Consider the following 18,594-nt stretch of genomic DNA (forward strand, 5'->3'; position numbering starts at 1 on the left):
TGATAATCCATATATGTTGTGCTCCATTCTAAAAGACATGCCTCAATAGAATTATGATTCCAATCGGAAGCCAAATGTAAATTGTTCAACATAACAATCCAAATAGAGATGGGCAAGAAATACATAGATGTTCCACACTCTCAAGCCCCGATTTGCACATGTAGCATCTCCTAGGACCACATAGGCCTCTCTTACATAAATTATCCCAAGTAAGAATCCTATTTCGCCAGGCTAACCATACAAAGTATTTGAGCTTATAAGGAAGATTCCATTTCCATTTTTTGTGAAACCAACTTCGGTCTGCAATAGAGTGATGAATTGGAGATATATAGTTATATGCCTCCTTAACTGAGATCTCGCCTTGGAGTGTCTTACTTCCCCATGAGAAAACATCATCAAAATCCAAAAGAGAGATGTTTGCATTATGTGAATTTTGAATATATTTCTTCCACTCGCCAACCAAATCTCGAGCAATGTCCAATTATCCTGCCCATACCCATGCAGGGGTCATTGCATCATGTGGAGAATATATGCGGAAATCTCCAAATACCCTAAAAAACATAAAAAAGGAAGAGTGCGATAATCCATATATGTTGTGCTCCATTCCAAAAGAAATGTCTCGATAGAATTATGATTCCAATCGGAAGCCAAATGTAAATTGTTCAACACAACAATCCAAATAGACATTGTGAATGGACAAGAAAGAAATAGTTGTTCTACACTTTCAAGCCCTGATTTACACATATAGCATCTCCTAGGACCACATAGGCCTCTCTTGCATAAATTATCCCAAGTAAGAATCCTAATTGGCCACACTAACCATAAAAAGTATTTGAGCTTGTAAGCAAGATTCCATTTCCAAATTTTGTGAAACCAACTTCGGTCTGGAATAGAGTGATGAATTGGAGACATATAGTTATATGCCTCCTTAACCGAGACCTCGCCTTGGAGTGTCTTACCCTAAAAATAGTTAATTAGCACTTTAGCACTCTTATATGTTTCATTGAGTTAATGAGTCAGGGTGTTTCAAAAGATCTCATCTTCACTCAATCTATGACCACTTTTGAGTATCCATAAACATCCATAGATATTATGGACAACCACTTAGCACAGAATGAGAGCCCCAATAGTGCAATAATCTTAGCTCGATTATTTGATCCAATGTCATTGCTCCACTACCACATATCTAGTTACTTGATGCCCCGTCAAAGAAACCTACATGATATTTAAAGAAAATATCTACTAGAAGAATATGTGTCAAGGAAGCCTTATAGGGAATAGACCCTATTTCATTAAAATACGAAACTATCTTCATATTGGTGCACTAAATGTGTGTAAGAACACCATCAAATATTAGAGCATTTTGGCATCTCCAAATGCAACCCCAAAAAACATAAAAAGGAAGTGTGTGATAATCCATATATGTTGTGCTCCATTCCAAAAGACATGCCTCAATAGAATTATGATTCCAATCGAAAGCCAAATGTAAATTGTTCAACACAACAATTCAAATAGAGATCGTGAATGGGCAAGAAATAAATAGATGTTCCACACTCTCAAGCCCTGATTTGGACATGTAGCATCTCCCAGGACCACATAGGCCTCTCTTACATAAATTATCCCAAGTAAGAATCCTATTTCGCCAGGCTAACCATACAAAGTATTTGAGCTTATAAGGAAGATTCCATTTCCATTTTTTGTGATACCAACTTCAGTCTGCAATAGAGTGATGAATTGGAGATATATAGTTATATGCCTCCTTAATTGAGATCTCGCCTTGGAGTGTCTTACCTCCCCATGAGAAAACATCATCAAAATCCAAAAGAGTGATGTCTGCATTATGTGAATTTTGAATATATTTCTCCCACTCGCCAACCAAATCTCGAGCAATGTCCAATTATCCTGCCCATACCCATGCAGGGGTCATTGCACCATGTGGAGCATATATGCGGGAATCTCCAAATACCCTAAAAAACATAAAAAGGAAGAGAATGATAATCCATATTTGTTGTCCTCCATTCCAAAAGAAATGTCTCAATAGAATTATGATTCCAATCAGAAGCCAAATGTAAATCGTTCAACACAACAATCCAAATAGACATTGTGAATGGAAAAGAAAGAAATAGTTGTTCTACACTCTCAAGCCTTGATTTGCACATATAGCATCTCCTAGGACCACATAGGCCTTTCTTGCATAAATTATCCCAAGTAAGAATCCTATTTCACCAGGCTAACCATACAAAGTATTTGAGCTTATAAGGAAGATTCGATTTCCATTTTTTGTGAAACCAACTTCGGTCTGGAATAGAGTGATGAATTGGAGATATATAGTTATATGCCTCCTTAACCGAGATCTCACCTTGGAGTGTCTTACCCTGAAAATAGTTAATTAGCACTTTAGCACTCTTATATGTTTCATTGAGTTAGTGAGTCAGGGTGTTTCAAAAGATCTCATCTTCACCCAATCTATGACCACTTTTGAGTCTCCATAAACATCCATAGATATTATGGACAACCACCTAGCACAGAATAAGAGCCCCAATAGTGCAATAATCTCAGCTCGATTATTTGATCCAATGCCATTGCTCCAACAAAAATGATATGATATACTTGTCTCTAAAACAATATATGCTCCGCTACCACATGTCTAGTTACTTAATGCCCCATCAAAGAAACCTACATGATATTTGGATCAAATATCTACTGGAAGAATATGTTTCAAGGAAGCCTTATAGGGAATAGACCATATTCCATTAAAATATGAAACTATCTTCAAATTGGTGCACTAAATGCATGTAGGAACGTCATCAAATATTAGAGCATTTTGGCATCTCCAAATGCAGCCCCAAAAAACATAAAAAGGAAGTGTGTGATAATCCATATATGTTGTGCTCCATTCCAAAAGACATGCCTCATTAGAATTATGATTCCAATCAGAATCCAAATGTAAATTGTTCAACACAACAATTCAAATAGAGATCATGAATGGGCAAGAAATAAATAGATGTTCCACACTCTCAAGCCCTGATTTGGACATGTAGCATCTCCCAGGACCACATAGGCCTCTCTTACATAAATTATGCCAAGTAAGAATCCTATTTTGCCACGCTAACCATACAAAGTATTTGAGCTTATAAGGAAGATTCCATTTCCATTTTTTGTGAAACCAACTTCGGTCTGCAATAGAGTGATGAATTGGAGATATATAGTTATGCCTCCTTAATTGAGATCTCACCTTGGAGTGTCTTACCTCCCCATGAGAAAACATCATCAAAATCCAAAAGAGAGGTGTCCGCATTATGTGAATTTTTAATATATTTCTCCCACTCGCCAACCAAATCTTGAGCAATGTCCAATTACCCTGCCCATACCCATGCAAGGGTCATTGCATCATGTGGAGCATATATGCGGGAATCTCCAAATACCCTAAAAAACATAAAAAGGAAGAGAACGATAATCCATATATGTTGTGCTCCATTCCAAAAGAAATGTCTCAATAGAATTATGATTCCAATCGGAAGCCAAATGTAAATTGTTCAACACAACAATCCAAATAGACATTGTGAATGTACAAGAAAGAAATAGTTGTTCTACACTCTCAAGCCCTGATTTGCACATATAGCATCTCCCACGACCACATAGGCCTCTCCTCCATAAATTATCCCAAGTAAGAATCCTATTTCGCCAGGCTAACCATACAAAGTATTTAAGCTTATAAAGAAGATTCCATTTCCATTTTTTGTGAAACCAACTTCGGACTACAATAGAGTGATGAATTGGAGATATATAGTTATATGCCTCCTTAATTGAGATCTCGCCTTGGAGTGTCTTACCTCCCCATGAGAAAACATCATCAAAATGCAAAAGAGAGATGTTTGCATTATGTGAATTGAATATATTTCTCTCACTCACCAACCAAATCTCGAGCAATGTCCAATTATCATGCCCATACCCATGCAAGGGTCATTGCATCATGTGGAGCATATATGCGAGAATCTCCAAATACCCTAAAAAACATAAAAAAGGAAGAGTGTGATAATCCATATATGTTGTGCTCCATTCCAAAAGAAATGTCTCAACAGAATTATGATTCCAATCAAAAGCCAGATGTAAATTGTTCAACACAACAATCCAAATATACATTGTGAATGGACAAGAAAGAAATAGTTGTTCTACACTCTCAAGCCTTGATTTGCACATATAGCATCTCCCAAGACCACATATGCCTCTCTTGCATAAATTATCCCAAGTAAGAATCCTAATTCACCACACTAACGAGACAAAGTATTTGAGCTTGTAAGCAAGATTCCATTTCCAAATTTTGTGAAACCAACTTTGGTCTGGAATAGAGTGATGAATTGGAGATATATATTTATATGCCTCCTTAACTGAGATCTCGCCTTGGAGTGTCTTACCCTGAAAATAGTTAGTTAGCACTTTAGCACTCTTATATGTTTCATCGAGTTAATGAGTCAGGGTGTTTCAAAATATCTCATCTTCACCCAATCTATGACCACTTTTGAGTCTCCATAAACATCCACAGATATTATGGACAACCACCTAGCACAAAATAAGAGCCCCACTAGTGCAATAATCTCAGCTCGATTATTTGAGCCAATGCCATTGCTCCAACAGAAATGATATGATATACTTGGCTCTAAAACAATATATGCTCCACTACCACGTCTAGTTATTTTCCCCGTCAAAGAAACCTACGGGATATTTGGACCAAATATCTACTGGAAGAATATGTGTCAAGGAATCCTTATAGGGAATAGACCCTATTTCATTAAAATATGAAACTATCTTCAAATTGGTGCACTAAATGTATGTAGGAACAGTGATAAATGTAGCATTTAAAGAACCAGTAATAGTGCACTGAATGCATGACTCCTCTTCCATTACAAGGAGATCATGTCCCATAATGTCCTAGAAATATAGAAATAATTATACATTCCACCCATCAGGTCTAGGGCTCTTGTCCTTTGCCATTGACTTGAAGGCATTAATCAATTCATCATACGTGATAGGTCTCCCAATCTCTTCACTTTAGGATACAATTGGATGGATCCCAATTGATTTTCAATATTATATCAGAATTTAAATGGTCTCTTGTTTCAAAAGGTGTAAGGTTTAATTGGAATTTGACATTGGATAGTACCCCTTCATTGTTATTATGCATTCCATCCATGTGAAGAGTTAACTCTATATGAGAGTTCAATGATTTTATTAACGAGGAATATAAATTCTCAATAATTTATTGGTATTAAGATTTAGTGTCAAGATAAAACTTGTATTGAAATTAAACTTTAGTAAATTGTAATTAGAGAGATTGTTTTCTAACCTCAATCTATATATAAAGATTTTTTTAACAAACAAAAAAAAACTTCTATTTTATGAGCACAGTTGTTACATTTGATCATCATTTCAAAAAGGGGCATATTCTACATAGATTTCCTGTCTTTCTACTTCTACTAGCCCCATAAAAATAAAGTTGTGATTATCTTTAACTCTTATGCTATGACTCATACACACTTAAATAGGCCAAAAAACAAACAAAATGAGACAACATTTACATGCTACAATAACTATAACTTTGATCTTGGAGAATCATCTTATGTCCTTAGCTCCACTTTCTCCCGTATTGGAGATTCATCTTCTATCCTTGGCTTCTCCCATTGTGGGGTCACAGTTTTCTTCAAATTTGGAACTACTTGAGCAATTGTTGATGTTTCATTACTTGAGGAGGCTACTTCCAATAATCTCATCTTTGTTTCCATCAGTAGACCTATTTGATATAGGAGGCTATTGAGATAGTCTTCATTCCATAACATAATGGACCTCTAATCTATGAGTAAATCCATTACTCTTAAAAGGTTGACAACCGTGTGAATGCGTTTCCACTCTAGGTGCATATTCTTTCTTGGAGAAAAAATATTTCTTCCCTCAAATGTAGTATTTCATTCAAATATTTTGGGCATCTACATAGGTGTGTGTGTGTGTATTTCTAAAATATGTTTTAGGAGCACAGGTGTTACATTTAATCCATCATTTCAGAAAGAAAGGGGCTTATTCTACATAGATTTCTAATCTTTCTACTTCTACTAGCCCCATAAAAATAAAGTTGTGGTTTTTTGTACTCTTATACTATGACTCATACACACTTAAATAAGCCAAAAACCAAACAAAATGAGAAAACATTTACATGCTAGAATAGCTATAACTTTGATCTTGGAGAATCATCTTATGTCCTTAGTTCCACTTGCTCTCATCTTGGAGATTCATCTTCTATCCTTATCTCCTCTTGTTATGGGGTCATTGTTTTCTTCAAATTTGGAACTACTTGAACAATTGTTATGTTTCGTTACTTGAGGAGGCTAGTTCTAGAAATCACATTTATGTTGCCATTTGTAGACCTTTTATTTGATATAAGAGGCTATTGATATAGTCCTCATTCCATAGCATAATGGACCTCTAATCTATGAGTAAATCCATTACTCTTGAAAGGTGGGCAATCATGTGAATGTGTTTCCTCTCTTGGTGCATATTCTTTCTTGGAGAAAATTTATTTCCTCCCTCAAATGTAGTATTTCATTCAAATATTTTGGCCATCTACATAGGTGAAGTCAAGTGTATGTGTGTGTGTGTATTTATAAAATATGTTTTATTAATGCAGGTGTCGCATTTAATCCATTATTTCAAAAAGAAAGGGCCCCATTCTACATAGATTTATAGTCTTTTTATTTCTACTAGCCTAATAAACCCAAAATTGTGAATGCGTTTTACTCTTGTGCTATGACTCCTGTTCTTAAATACACCAAAAAAAACCAAATGAGACAACCTTTTCATGGTAAAATAGTATGGTAACTCTAATCTTGGAGAATATTCTTCAATCATTGGCTCATGTTGTATGATCTTAGAGATTCATCTTCTATGTTTGGCTCCTCGAGTCAATGTTTTCTTCAAATGTGGAACTACTTGAGCAATTGTTGATGTTTCATTACTTGAGGAGGGCGGTTCAAGGGATCTCATCTATTTTTTATTTGAGGCTATTGAGTTAGTATTCATTCTGTCATATAATAGACCTCTTATTTATGATGTTTCATTACATAAGGAGGTTGGTTCAAGGAAGCTCATCTATTTCTTATAGGAGGCTATTGAGCTAGTCTTCATTCTATCATATAACAGACCTCTAATTTATTAATTAAATTATTTTTTATCTTACTAAGATGATAATAATAGTAGGAATTGTTTCTAGATGTTTCCTTAATTAACAATAATAAATAAATAGACTATTAATTTATTGGATAAAAAGTTGATTTAATTATTTTTTAGACTACATTTTCATCTCTACTATAAGTATTGGATCTGTTGATCTCGCTCTCCATCTTTGTCCTAATGATGAACCTCATCACTCTCCATCTTTGTCCTAATGATGAACCTCATCACTCTCCATCTTTGTCCTGATGATGAACCTCAGTGGGGCTTTGAAACATGTTGACCCTAAATTAGCTATGTGGTTTATTCAGAAAAGTTTTCTTGAAATTCATAACTATTGAAAGGTTGACAAGATTGTGCATATTTATAACTTTGATTTTGAAGAATCATCTTATGCCCTTAGCTCCACCTTCTCTCATCTTGGAGATTCATCTTCTATCCTTGGCTACTCCTATTGTGGAGTCACTGTTTTCTTTAAATTTGGAACTACTTGAGCAATTGTTGATGTTTCATTACTTGAGGAGGCTACTTCCAGGAATCTCATCTATGTTTCATTACTTGAGGAGGTTGGTTAAAGGGATCTCATCTATTTGTTATTGGAGGCTATTGAGTTATTCTTCATTCTATACAATAGACCTCTTATTTATGATGTTTCATTACTTGAGGAGGTTGGTTCAAGGGATCCTATATATTTGTTATAGGAGGCTATTGAGCTAGTCTTCTTTCTATCATATAATAAACCTCTAATTTATCAATTAAATTATTATTTTTATCTTACTAAGATGATAAAAATAGTGGGAACTATTTCTAGATGTTTCCTTGATTAAAAATAATAAATAAATAGACTATTAATTTATTGGATATAAAATTGTTTTAATTATTTTTTAACCTTTGCATCTCTACTATTAGTATAAGTACTGGATTTGTTGATCTCCCTCTCCATCTTTGTCTTGATGATGAACATGGCTCTCCATCTTTGTCCTAATGATGAACCTCATTGCTCCATGTTTGCTCTCCATATTTTTCCATCTTTGCCATAATGAATATGTACACAATCTTTTCAATTTCAAAATGGAATGAATTATGGTTAGAAACATAGAGTAAAATGTAAAAAACAAGTAAAAAAAATTAATATCCATTAAAAAATTATTTTTTCGAGAAATGTTTATGTTGTTTATTTTATTATATCTATTAAGTTGTTTATGTTTTTCATAGATGATTACAAGATTAACCTTTGGCTTGAGAAACTGAGTAACTGTGACCTAGTGGCATTCAAGTGACTGTGGCCTAGTGGCATTCCTAGCGGCATTCAAGTGATCAAAATCACCCTGAGATTGCACTTGGCCTGGACCACACCATCCCTTAAGATCACTGGATTTTTGCCCATAACACTAGTGACCTTCACATCACGGTGACTTAATAGTACACCCCATCATTTTCCTTCACATCACAGTGACTTCATAGTACATCTATTCTGCGCCCGAGGGACTTAGTTAATACATTTTTAATCAAATACATTTTTGGAGTGTTAATGTGGTAATTATGAGGGCAAGCATTGATAATTAATTATACTTATATTTTGATGGAGTGTTAATGTGGTAATTATGAGATAGGGACCTCGATGCTTTGTCCCAACAATTTGTTATAGAACTAGGAAGTCGATGATGGATAGGCTTGTTATAAAACTAGGAAGTTAATGATGGATAGGCACCTCGATGCTTTGTCCCAACAATTTATTTGTTGTGCTCTTTCAACAAGCCCTCATGTTTACATCACCAACGATGACTTTGAGTTGCAACACAATATCTTAAGCTTGGGGGACTTATCCTTCTCCTTTGGATTTCCCTATGTCTTTGGTGGCTTTCTTAAACAATGAGGGACTATCCCAGCATTCGACAAGACAAAGATTCAACCCTCCTCGCACAATTTATTAACCACCTTCCATCAACAACTCTTATAGCTCTCAACCCCACACTAGTTGAACATTCAATGTGTCTTGTTGCCTCTCACAACTATGACATGCCAGTGTGCATGTTGTTGCAAGAGGGAGAAAGCAAAACAATGTGCAGCTCCAAGTCAAGGTTGAGTCCTCATCACATGGCTTTTTTCATGAGCAATCTGTCCCAATATGGGCAAAATTTTCCAAGGTAAGAAGTCAAAGTAGCTTTGAGGGTTCTAGACATATCCAAGAAAGGTAATAAGTCTTGCATTCAAAAGCCATGTTAGGAGTAGCTTTAATACCCACAAAGGAAATTCATGTGGATGCCAAAATCATTACCTCCATAAAATGCTAAAGGACATGAAGCTAGACATAGAAGGAAGGCTAGCAAGATTGCAAATAAGAAGGTTGAGGAGCATCCCATTACTTTGAACGCTTCCTTGTTCTCAAGACCAATGCCCTCTTTGATCATGTTGTTTAGTTTATGGATTTAGAACAAGACCAGTGCCCTCGTTGATCTTGTTGTTGATCTTGTTGTTTAGTTTATGGATTTCTAGGCTAGATCTCTAGAGGTGTTTACACCCATCATAGTGACCAAGTTTAGTTTATTTAGCTTATGATCTCACATTAAGTTTGGTTTATTTATAGTTTATTTAGCTTATTATCTGTTGTTCAAGTTTAGTTTATTTAGCTTATTATCGGTTTAAACTTAATTTATTTAGCTTGTTATTTTAGAAACTAGCAATGTTGCCTTTTTTGATGAGTATTATTGTTGGTTTTACTAGCTATGAGCAATGATCATATTAATTTGTGAGCATTTCTTGTAATATTCATTTAGATTTTATTATTTTAGACCTATATATTTATTTGTAAAAAATAAATTACATTAATTTGGTGATTATTATATATATATTTAAAAAAATTAATTTTAATTTAGATTAATTTATTTTTTATATATATATATATATAAATAAATTAATTTTACTTTAGATTAATATATATTTTTAGAAAAAATATTTTTTCTAACTGGCAGAAAGAAACCTATAGTCACACGACAATCACAACATTACCTAAGTCACACGAGAATAACAACATCTATAGCACAATCAACATCACAAAAAACGTTTATTTGTTAATAAACCTGGTCAAAATGGTCAACATGGCACTTGGTCAAAGTGCACGTTGTCAAAATATAAAAGAAAATATATATATATAGATGACTGCTGGTTTACCTGTTTACCTGCTTGCTACAGATACAGATCAAAATATTTATTGTTTTAGACGCGCGCGGATATTTTTTATGTTATATTTATTATAGAAATACAGATCATATATTTTATTGTTTTAAATACGAGCAGATAATTTTTATATTATAGATCAGATACGAGCAGAAATACAGATCATATATTCACTGCCCACTTTCTCTTGCTTCCAGAGGACTCAGGGTTAACAATGTAACTAGCTATGGCTTCAAATCAACATTTGATGAAGATGGTGGTGTCGTCCCATGTACTACTTTCCATCCCGATTTTTTATTATCTTTCTTGTGCCCATTACAAGCTTTTTTTATTCTCTCTTTTTTTTCTTCTTGTGCCCATTATAAGCTTTTTTTATTCTCTTTTTTTTCTTCTTGTGCCCATTACAAGCTTTTTTTATTCCAACTTCTGTTGGTTCCCCTCCAAACCCCAATACACATTTTTGTATTCCTGGTATATTATACTAAACTTCTGGTCAATTATATCCTCGTGCTTTGCTCCAGGTTCAATTTTTCAACTTCGTTATTTAACTGTTATTAGCCTTCTTCCTCCCAAGTTAGTGTTTCAATCTTAATGTTTGTTGTATTATTATTGCCGGCTCTATCACGCAATAATTTCACACACGGAATGCACCTATTTGCATATTTGATTCAAATCCCGCAAGACTTAATACCCCTGACAAATTTGCAACCTCCCTTTTAGTCCATCTTTACCTACTGTCTAATTGGAATTAAGTGCAGGCCTGACATCATCCACATTTATGTGTCTTCAATGAGATAAAGATCAGGAAACACACGGCAGCGAGTAAAATCCAAGATCTGACCAATTGGAATGGAGTCAGAGCCTGAATTTATTTCTCAGGAAACAGCCCCTGTTTCTAGAAAACGCAACATCTCAACGCATTCTGCGTCTTAAATGAGACAAATTTGGAACACCATTCACATTTATGTAGATCCGAAACCACACAACTTCTTTAAAACAGGTATTTTAATATGAATAAAAATAGTTTCTTTACAGTAACAAAATAACAATTTCATCAATGGGAAATATGTGAAGTTAAATTTCATATTCAGAAGCAATTGCAGAAACAAAGGGCAGACTGCCCTTAACCATGCTTTTCATCTATAGAAAAACTTGACTGCAACAAATTATTTACCCAGCACAGCATAAGCACATGCTGGCCTGGAAAGAATGACATATATGCACCAAATATTCCATGAGAGAGTTTATGATACTCGATGCAAGAACAAGTGGTGTTGAGACCAAAACTTGCTAAAGAGATGTATATACAGAGTATAACCTAAAAAAATAAACCTGGCTGCGAAAGCTCACGAGCAGTGAGATTCTTCCATAAAACCCTTATCCACCTGCTTTCCCAACCTTGGCAAAATGGGAGGAGCTCGCATTCACTTCAGAAATTATTATATGCAGTGGCGGGACAACGCGCCAGAAAGCTCATCCTCAATGAACAAAACTCTGTTCGTAGAAATGGCCGGCTTCACGGAAATTGTACGCTCTGCATCATAAGCTTTAGCGCTGGATGACTTGTTGCTTTCCAGAAAGAGCACTCTGCTTAATTCAGCCAGATCTTTATCATTTAACAGAGGATTTCGATGCTTCTCTACACGTTTCGGAGCCTTAGGCGTTACAGGCAATCTCACTGGACTATCATTTACGGAAGAAGAATGTGCAGGGCTTATACTTTGAAATAACGAACGTTTATGTCGCCGCCCCTGCTCCGGGGTTTTAAAAGCGAAATGCGTTTCCTTTGCAACTTTAACCTGCAACAATAAAACAATTTTATTTAGAAGCTGAAAAAAAACCGAGAAATTCTAAAGAACGCGAGAAAAAAAAATTAGAGAGCGCGGAAGACAATGTCTTTTACATCCTAGAATGCAGAATTACGAAAATGTTAAATAAACAGGAGAGGGCTCTTACAGCTTCTTTGAAATCCTTTGAAACGTAATACAACGGCTCTAGTTCGTGGTGCCCAAAGTTACAAACTACCTCTACCTGTAAAATAATTTTAGAAGGAAATTAGTAGCCGCTCTGAAAATTAAAGGCCAGGGAAACTCCGCTAAGAGACATTGATAGAATTACAATTAAATTTCTTGCTAAAGATTTGAAATTGTCTTTTAACAACGAAAAACCAGAAGCCCTAACACAGTCGTGATGAGACAGGGCACTGGCAATTATCTGGGATAATGGCGTGAGCAAATAGAAAAGCAATTTCAGGAAAATGCAGACATACATACCAAGACATCTAAAGGCAAAGACGGCAGGTTCTTTCCGGGCGAATTCTCATTTTTATTAGCAGCGAGTACAGGGGAGGGTTTCACCGGAGTAACACAAACTTCCTCCTCGTCAGGCTTCCGGCGCAAGACTCTCCCAGTTCCAGAACGATCTTCCGAAAAGCCAAATTTAACCCGACTGTCATCGATAGCACATTCTTCTTTCTGCCAATCCTCCACTGCCGACATCGCATTCCTCTTTCTTCCCATCTTGCTTCCGAGTGTCAAACACTCCCCTGATTCCTTCATGTCAGGGGCACTGACCTGAGCAGCCTTGTTCTTGTATTGACGCACCTTACTATCCTCTTTGCAACACATTTTCGACAGAAGCCCCTTCTCCCTTTACTCCAGAATCACACGAATTATTGCGATACAAAGAAACGAACGAACAATGGAATGAATCCTAAAGGTGCGGTCACGGTGCTTATAACCCCCGCCGTCCTACTCAGAAACACAATTCTATAACGCTCCAGAGGCTTCGAACCCGTATTCAAATCAAGAAACCGATGAAAATCTGTGTCTCACTTCTTTGCCCGGCCTTCCTACACAAGCGCTACTTATATGCCTTTTGAATACCACGAGCCGGGAAAGAAGGGCTCTCTTTGCGTAAAAGATGGACTTTACCTGTACGTTAATAGTGGATTCCACGAGGGCGGCGAGATTAAAGAAATCATTTTCTTTCAAGTCTCCGCCCATTCTTTTTACAGTATTGCTCGCCCCCATTTCTTCCACAGTAACCGCGTCTGGGCCGAGTGCGGTCACCTTCCCGGATCGTGCGGCCACCATTGGCCGTTAGCCGACTCGAATGGACCTTCCACGTGTCGAATAGAATCTACAGTGGCGGTGACTTGAACACGTGTCCGATTATGATTAGTCGTAGGGTGCTTCCTGGGCGGTTCAAGAACTCCCTGGAATGTCGTGTATATCGGCTGGCTGGTACCTGTAGTGATTACCTCGAGTGTGGTGAAAAACCCCTTGGTGACGTGTCATGAGTGCAAGTTGTTGGGTAGTGGGAAAAATTTTCGAACACACGAGGGGGTAAAACTGGGGTTGGCGTTAATACCAATATCCGGACACGTAGGGTAAGAGAGTGGAGTAAATAACTGGAAACTTCTTGAAGAAGGAAGAAACAGTCGGTGACATGGCCTTACGTAGCCACAAATTACTCCAAAATTAGATGGCCAGTTTACCATAAATCCCTCCAACTTTAGGGGGGCAGTTACCAACTACCGTCGGCTGGATGGGATCTTACCAATTAAATGTGAAAGGAGATCAAAACAAATTCTCACTCTGGTGTTTAATCATCTGCACTTATGTTAACTGGACCATAAAAGAACTAATCATTGAAGGGGTTAAGGCGTAACTAAAGCAATAAAGGCAGGCTTGCTTTAATCATTTATTTAATGCATACATGGACAACTATGTCGAGAAAATCTAGGAAATATTAAAAATAAATTAATGTAAATATAAAATTGGGCTATTTAAATATGTAAAAATGGGATTTTTGACCATATCAAGGAAGGATTTCAATATTAATATGGTTAATAATAAAAATGAAAATATTTTTGACTATATCAAGGAAAGATTTAAATATTAATATGGTTAATAATAAAAATGAAAATGAAAATAATAATAATAATAATAAAAATGTAAAATAATTTTGAATATGTTAAGGAAGGGTTTTACTATTAATATTGCTATTAAAAATAATTTTCAATATGTGAAGGAAGGGTTTTACTATTAATATTGTCATTAAAAATAATTTTGAATATATTAAGGAAGGGTTTTATTATTAATACTGTTATTTAAAATTTAAAAAAAGATTTATGAAGAAAATATATTTTAAAAAATAAATATTTAACAAGAATTGGTATGAAATAAGTTAAAAGTAATGGGAATGAGGTTTAGTTAGAAAGAATGTATAGGCAAGGAGAGTTGATGGTTATTATACCATGGATATTATTAACTTGTAAATAGGCTTTGTTACAATACCATGGGCAAATACCATGGCTTCTCAATACCACGTGCCCAAAAACCATAACTTATTTCATAATAAAAATATTTTATTTTATTTATTTTTATATATTTTTTTTAATTGAAACTAAAAGGAAAAATGTTATAATTACTTTTGAGATATATCTAAATAAGAATGTATAGGCAAGGAGAGTTGATGGTTATTATACCATGGATATTATTAACTTGTAAATAGGCTTTGTTACAGTACCATGGGCAAATACCATGGCTTCTCAATACCACATGCCCAAAAACCATAACTTATTTCACAATAAAAATATTTTATTTTAATTTTTATATATATATATTTTTAATTGAAGCTAAAAGGAAAAATGTTATAATTACTTTTGAGATATATCTAAATCCTCTATCCTCACGACTACTAAAAATATTCCCATAGAAATTAAATTAAGGTTTTAATAAAATTGAAAATGAGAATACTTTCATATTTAAAGATGTGGAATTTATATAATATAAATAATATTAGTAAGAACCAACATAGATCCATCTTAACTAAGGATCCAAGTGATGACAACAAGCAAAGTGAAGGGGAGAGAGGGGGGGCGAGAGGGAGGGAGATAGTGACAAAGTTGGAGGGCAGAGAGAGAGAGAGAGAGTTGGAGGGGGAGAGAGAGGGAGGAAAGAACAAAGGAGAGATGGAGAGAGAGTGAGGGAGGGGAGAGGAGGGAGAGAGAGAGAGAGAGAGAGAGAGAGAGAGAGAGAGAGAGAAGGAGACAATGATATGGAGGGGAGAGGGAGGGAGATAGTGATAGAGTTGGAGACAGAGAGATAGGGAGATAGTGATAGAGTTGGGGAGAGAGAGAGAGAGAGAGATTGATGGGGGGAGACAGAGGGAGGTGGGAGAGAAAGGGAGAGAGAGGACTCAAGAGAGAGAAGGAGATAGAGATGGAGTTGTAGGGGGGAGAGAGGGAAGGAAGAAGAAAGACATAGAAGGAGAAAGGTGGAGAGAGAGAGGGTGTGACAAGGGAGCAATGGAGAGAGAGTGAGGGAGAGAGGAGAGTGTGAGGAAAAGAGAGAGAGAGAGAAGGAGAGAAGGGGAAGAGAGAGAGAGAAGGAGAGAAGGGGAAGAGAGAGAGGCAGAGAGGAAGAGGGAGGGAGGGAGCGATAGACATTGATAGATATGGAAAGAGAGTGTGTATGTTTGGGGGTGAGATAGAGAGAGCGAATAAGAAAGAGACACATAGACAAATATAGATATTATATAGTTTTATATAACCAACCTAGATACATCTTAACCTCGGATCTATCAAGCGTTGAGATGGATCAAATCTCTTGAGGTGCAAACCTTTCCTCAAGTTTTACGCTAAAAAAAGAGGTTTTCACCTTCAGAGATTGGATCCCTCTTTGCACTTGATAGATCTGAGGTTAAAATGGATTATTAATAATGGTGTAACTTGTGATGAAATGTTTTATATTTGAATATTTCATTATACTTAAAGGATTAAAAAACCTATAATAATGATAAAACAAATTAAAAGATAGTTATTTGAAAAATGATTAAATATGTAGTTTTGATGGTGTTGGACCCACCAACATGTCAAGGGGATCTCCCCGGTAAAAAGTCCCAATTAGACCCCAGACCGTTTGGCGTAGGAGTCCCAGCAGTGGGTCGTAAGTTAATGCCTTAACTGTGATGTCGCAGAGAGATGAGTAAGATAACTCTGCCAGTAGCAAGAGTGTGACTGATGCAGAGAGTCAAGGAATGTGTACGAGAGGTTCCAACACTTCGAAGGGAAAGGAAGGTGAAGGTGAGTTCCAGGTTGAAAGGGATCAATCCCAACTCGGCTAAGAACACACCACACAAAGGACATGCACAGCTTCTAGCGGAGAAGTCCACTCGGATGCGACAGTCACAACAAGGTAAGATAACACGAACAACACTCATGAATTAGTCCAAGAAGAGTGTGATGGTTGATATAGCAAGGTTCATGAGAAAGTTCTGTCTGATGTCTGGCAAAGCAGTCGACATAGACGATGACAACATAAACAACATATGCAACACATTAACAACAAGATTCATATAATTGCATACAAATCATTTCATAGACAAGTACGTAAGTTAAACAACATATATCATTAAGGCAATAGGAACAATCCAACTACAATAACAACATATGCATGAAAATGTGTTGGCTCTTATTATTAAAGAAGTGTAAGTCACAATCATACAATACACTATGTAAACCTGCTAGCCCCATCAATGGAACATCACAGCCACATCTACTTGGTCCTCCGAAGAGATGTACTAGCTCTGTGTAGCGGAGAAGCCAAGGTGCATTACAATACTGTCCAAGCCTTCTTCAAGATAGTCTTAGTAGAAGCTTGGCTAACCAAAAGCCCTTACAATGAGTTATGAGGGACTATTTGTAGCAAAGGGTGTGGTGACCCTTGACATTCCCCTTCGTGACAGTTCAACTACCCTCATGACTCTTCACCTACTCTATGACTGTTACATCCAATTATGGACACTTGATTTACACTTTACATGACTCAACATTACAATGCACATGTACTCATGTGAGACAACATGGCTTGAGAAAGCCTTGCAAGACATCACTGACACTCGGTCCACTGTGATGAGACCAACTCTCTGACATGTTTGTGATGGCGAAACTGGTGAGCTAAAGCCAAGCTTGGTCGTCCGTGATGGTGTGCATGTACCTCATGGTGACATCTTGCTGAAGCGAACTCTTGCCTCCGTTGAAACCGGTGCATTGGTTCGGACCCTTCATCCAACTCGTCTACTAACATGCACATGGTCTTGGGTATGGTTGAACTGAAACACACTAATGCATAGTTTCCATGTTGATCTTCAAGTGTGTGCTGGTGGTCACGCGCATCAACTTGCCGAAGTGCATGTTCAGCCCTAGTTGGACTTGCTTCTTGTCTTCGCCTTGGTGAGTGTGCTAAATGGGTTGGATTGCATGCATGCACTCAACAACATGCATGCTGTCAGATCCTTTGCATGCGATCAACAACACTTCTCACCATGTTGGCTCTATGTGAGCTGTTGGGATTGATCCTTAACTTGTACTAGCGTAGTTTCATCCGTGAGTGCATATTGTGCCCACTTTTGTTCCTATTCCAAATGCAACTCATTGGACTGTCTGTGCAGCTTCATGTTCTTCTTGAGTTGCTGCTTCAGCACATGCAACTCCTTCTTTGTTCCATCTTCTGCCTTCGCGCGATCTTCATGTTACGTCATCACTTCATAGCTTGAGTCTCCAAAGTTGCTTTCATTATCAGTGGATCTGCTTGATCTTGAAACTTTGCTCCGCCTCTATGTTGTCAACAACCTTCCTCTTGCATTCTCTACATTCGCTACATTCGGTATGATGGCTTCAGCTATTGTTCATGATGTTGCTCGATGTGATGCTGCTGCTTGATGTCCTTGTCCATGAACAACTTGATGTCTTCATGAGTAGGCACGCTCATAGACACTTGATCGACTGCATCCCCAAGCGTGCTCTGAACGATGTCTTCGTCTCTACTCTCCTCGACACCATTGTACCTGTACTGCTAAGAGGCAGATGAACACCTGCGTTACCTGGAGACATGGCAACACTTATAGCAATCTATCAGTCAAAAACTAGAATGAACATGAGAACTGACTTGCAACATACTTGGGTGAATGATCATGAAGGTTGCATAATTTCAGTCGGGAGGTTGGGAGATTGACTGCCAATACTGCACAAGGCACAATCTGGGCTACTAAGAGACTAACTGACTGTTGGAACTGCGCAATGCATAGCCTAGTTTGGCTGCTGACTGTTGGGAATGCGCATTTCATAATTCCAGCTGGGAAGGACTATTGGCTGAGCGACAAATTTATGCAATTTCTTGAGCCAAGCAGCCA

General features: G+C 36.8%; 1 protein-coding gene across 1 annotated transcript; it reads right to left on the reverse strand.

The window, feature by feature from the left end:
* Positions 1-11,453: 11,453 nt before the first annotated feature.
* On the reverse strand, positions 11,454-13,249 carry LOC149208604 (F-box protein At4g05010-like). Its single transcript, XM_089396124.1, has 3 exons — positions 12,669-13,249; positions 12,352-12,426; positions 11,454-12,194 (listed from the first exon to the last, which is right to left on the reverse strand). The coding sequence occupies exons 1-3, from the start codon at positions 13,020-13,022 to the stop codon at positions 11,835-11,837; spliced, it is 789 nt and encodes a 262-aa protein (XP_089252250.1). The 5' UTR covers positions 13,023-13,249; the 3' UTR covers positions 11,454-11,834.
* Between the last annotated feature and the right edge of the window lie 5,345 nt (positions 13,250-18,594).

The sequence above is a fragment of the Pinus tabuliformis genome, chromosome 1_2 (genome assembly GCF_031772625.1).
Source record: "Pinus tabuliformis cultivar Carrire ecotype Pingquan chromosome 1_2, CPIR1, whole genome shotgun sequence".
Lineage (NCBI taxonomy): Eukaryota > Viridiplantae > Streptophyta > Pinopsida > Pinales > Pinaceae > Pinus > Pinus tabuliformis.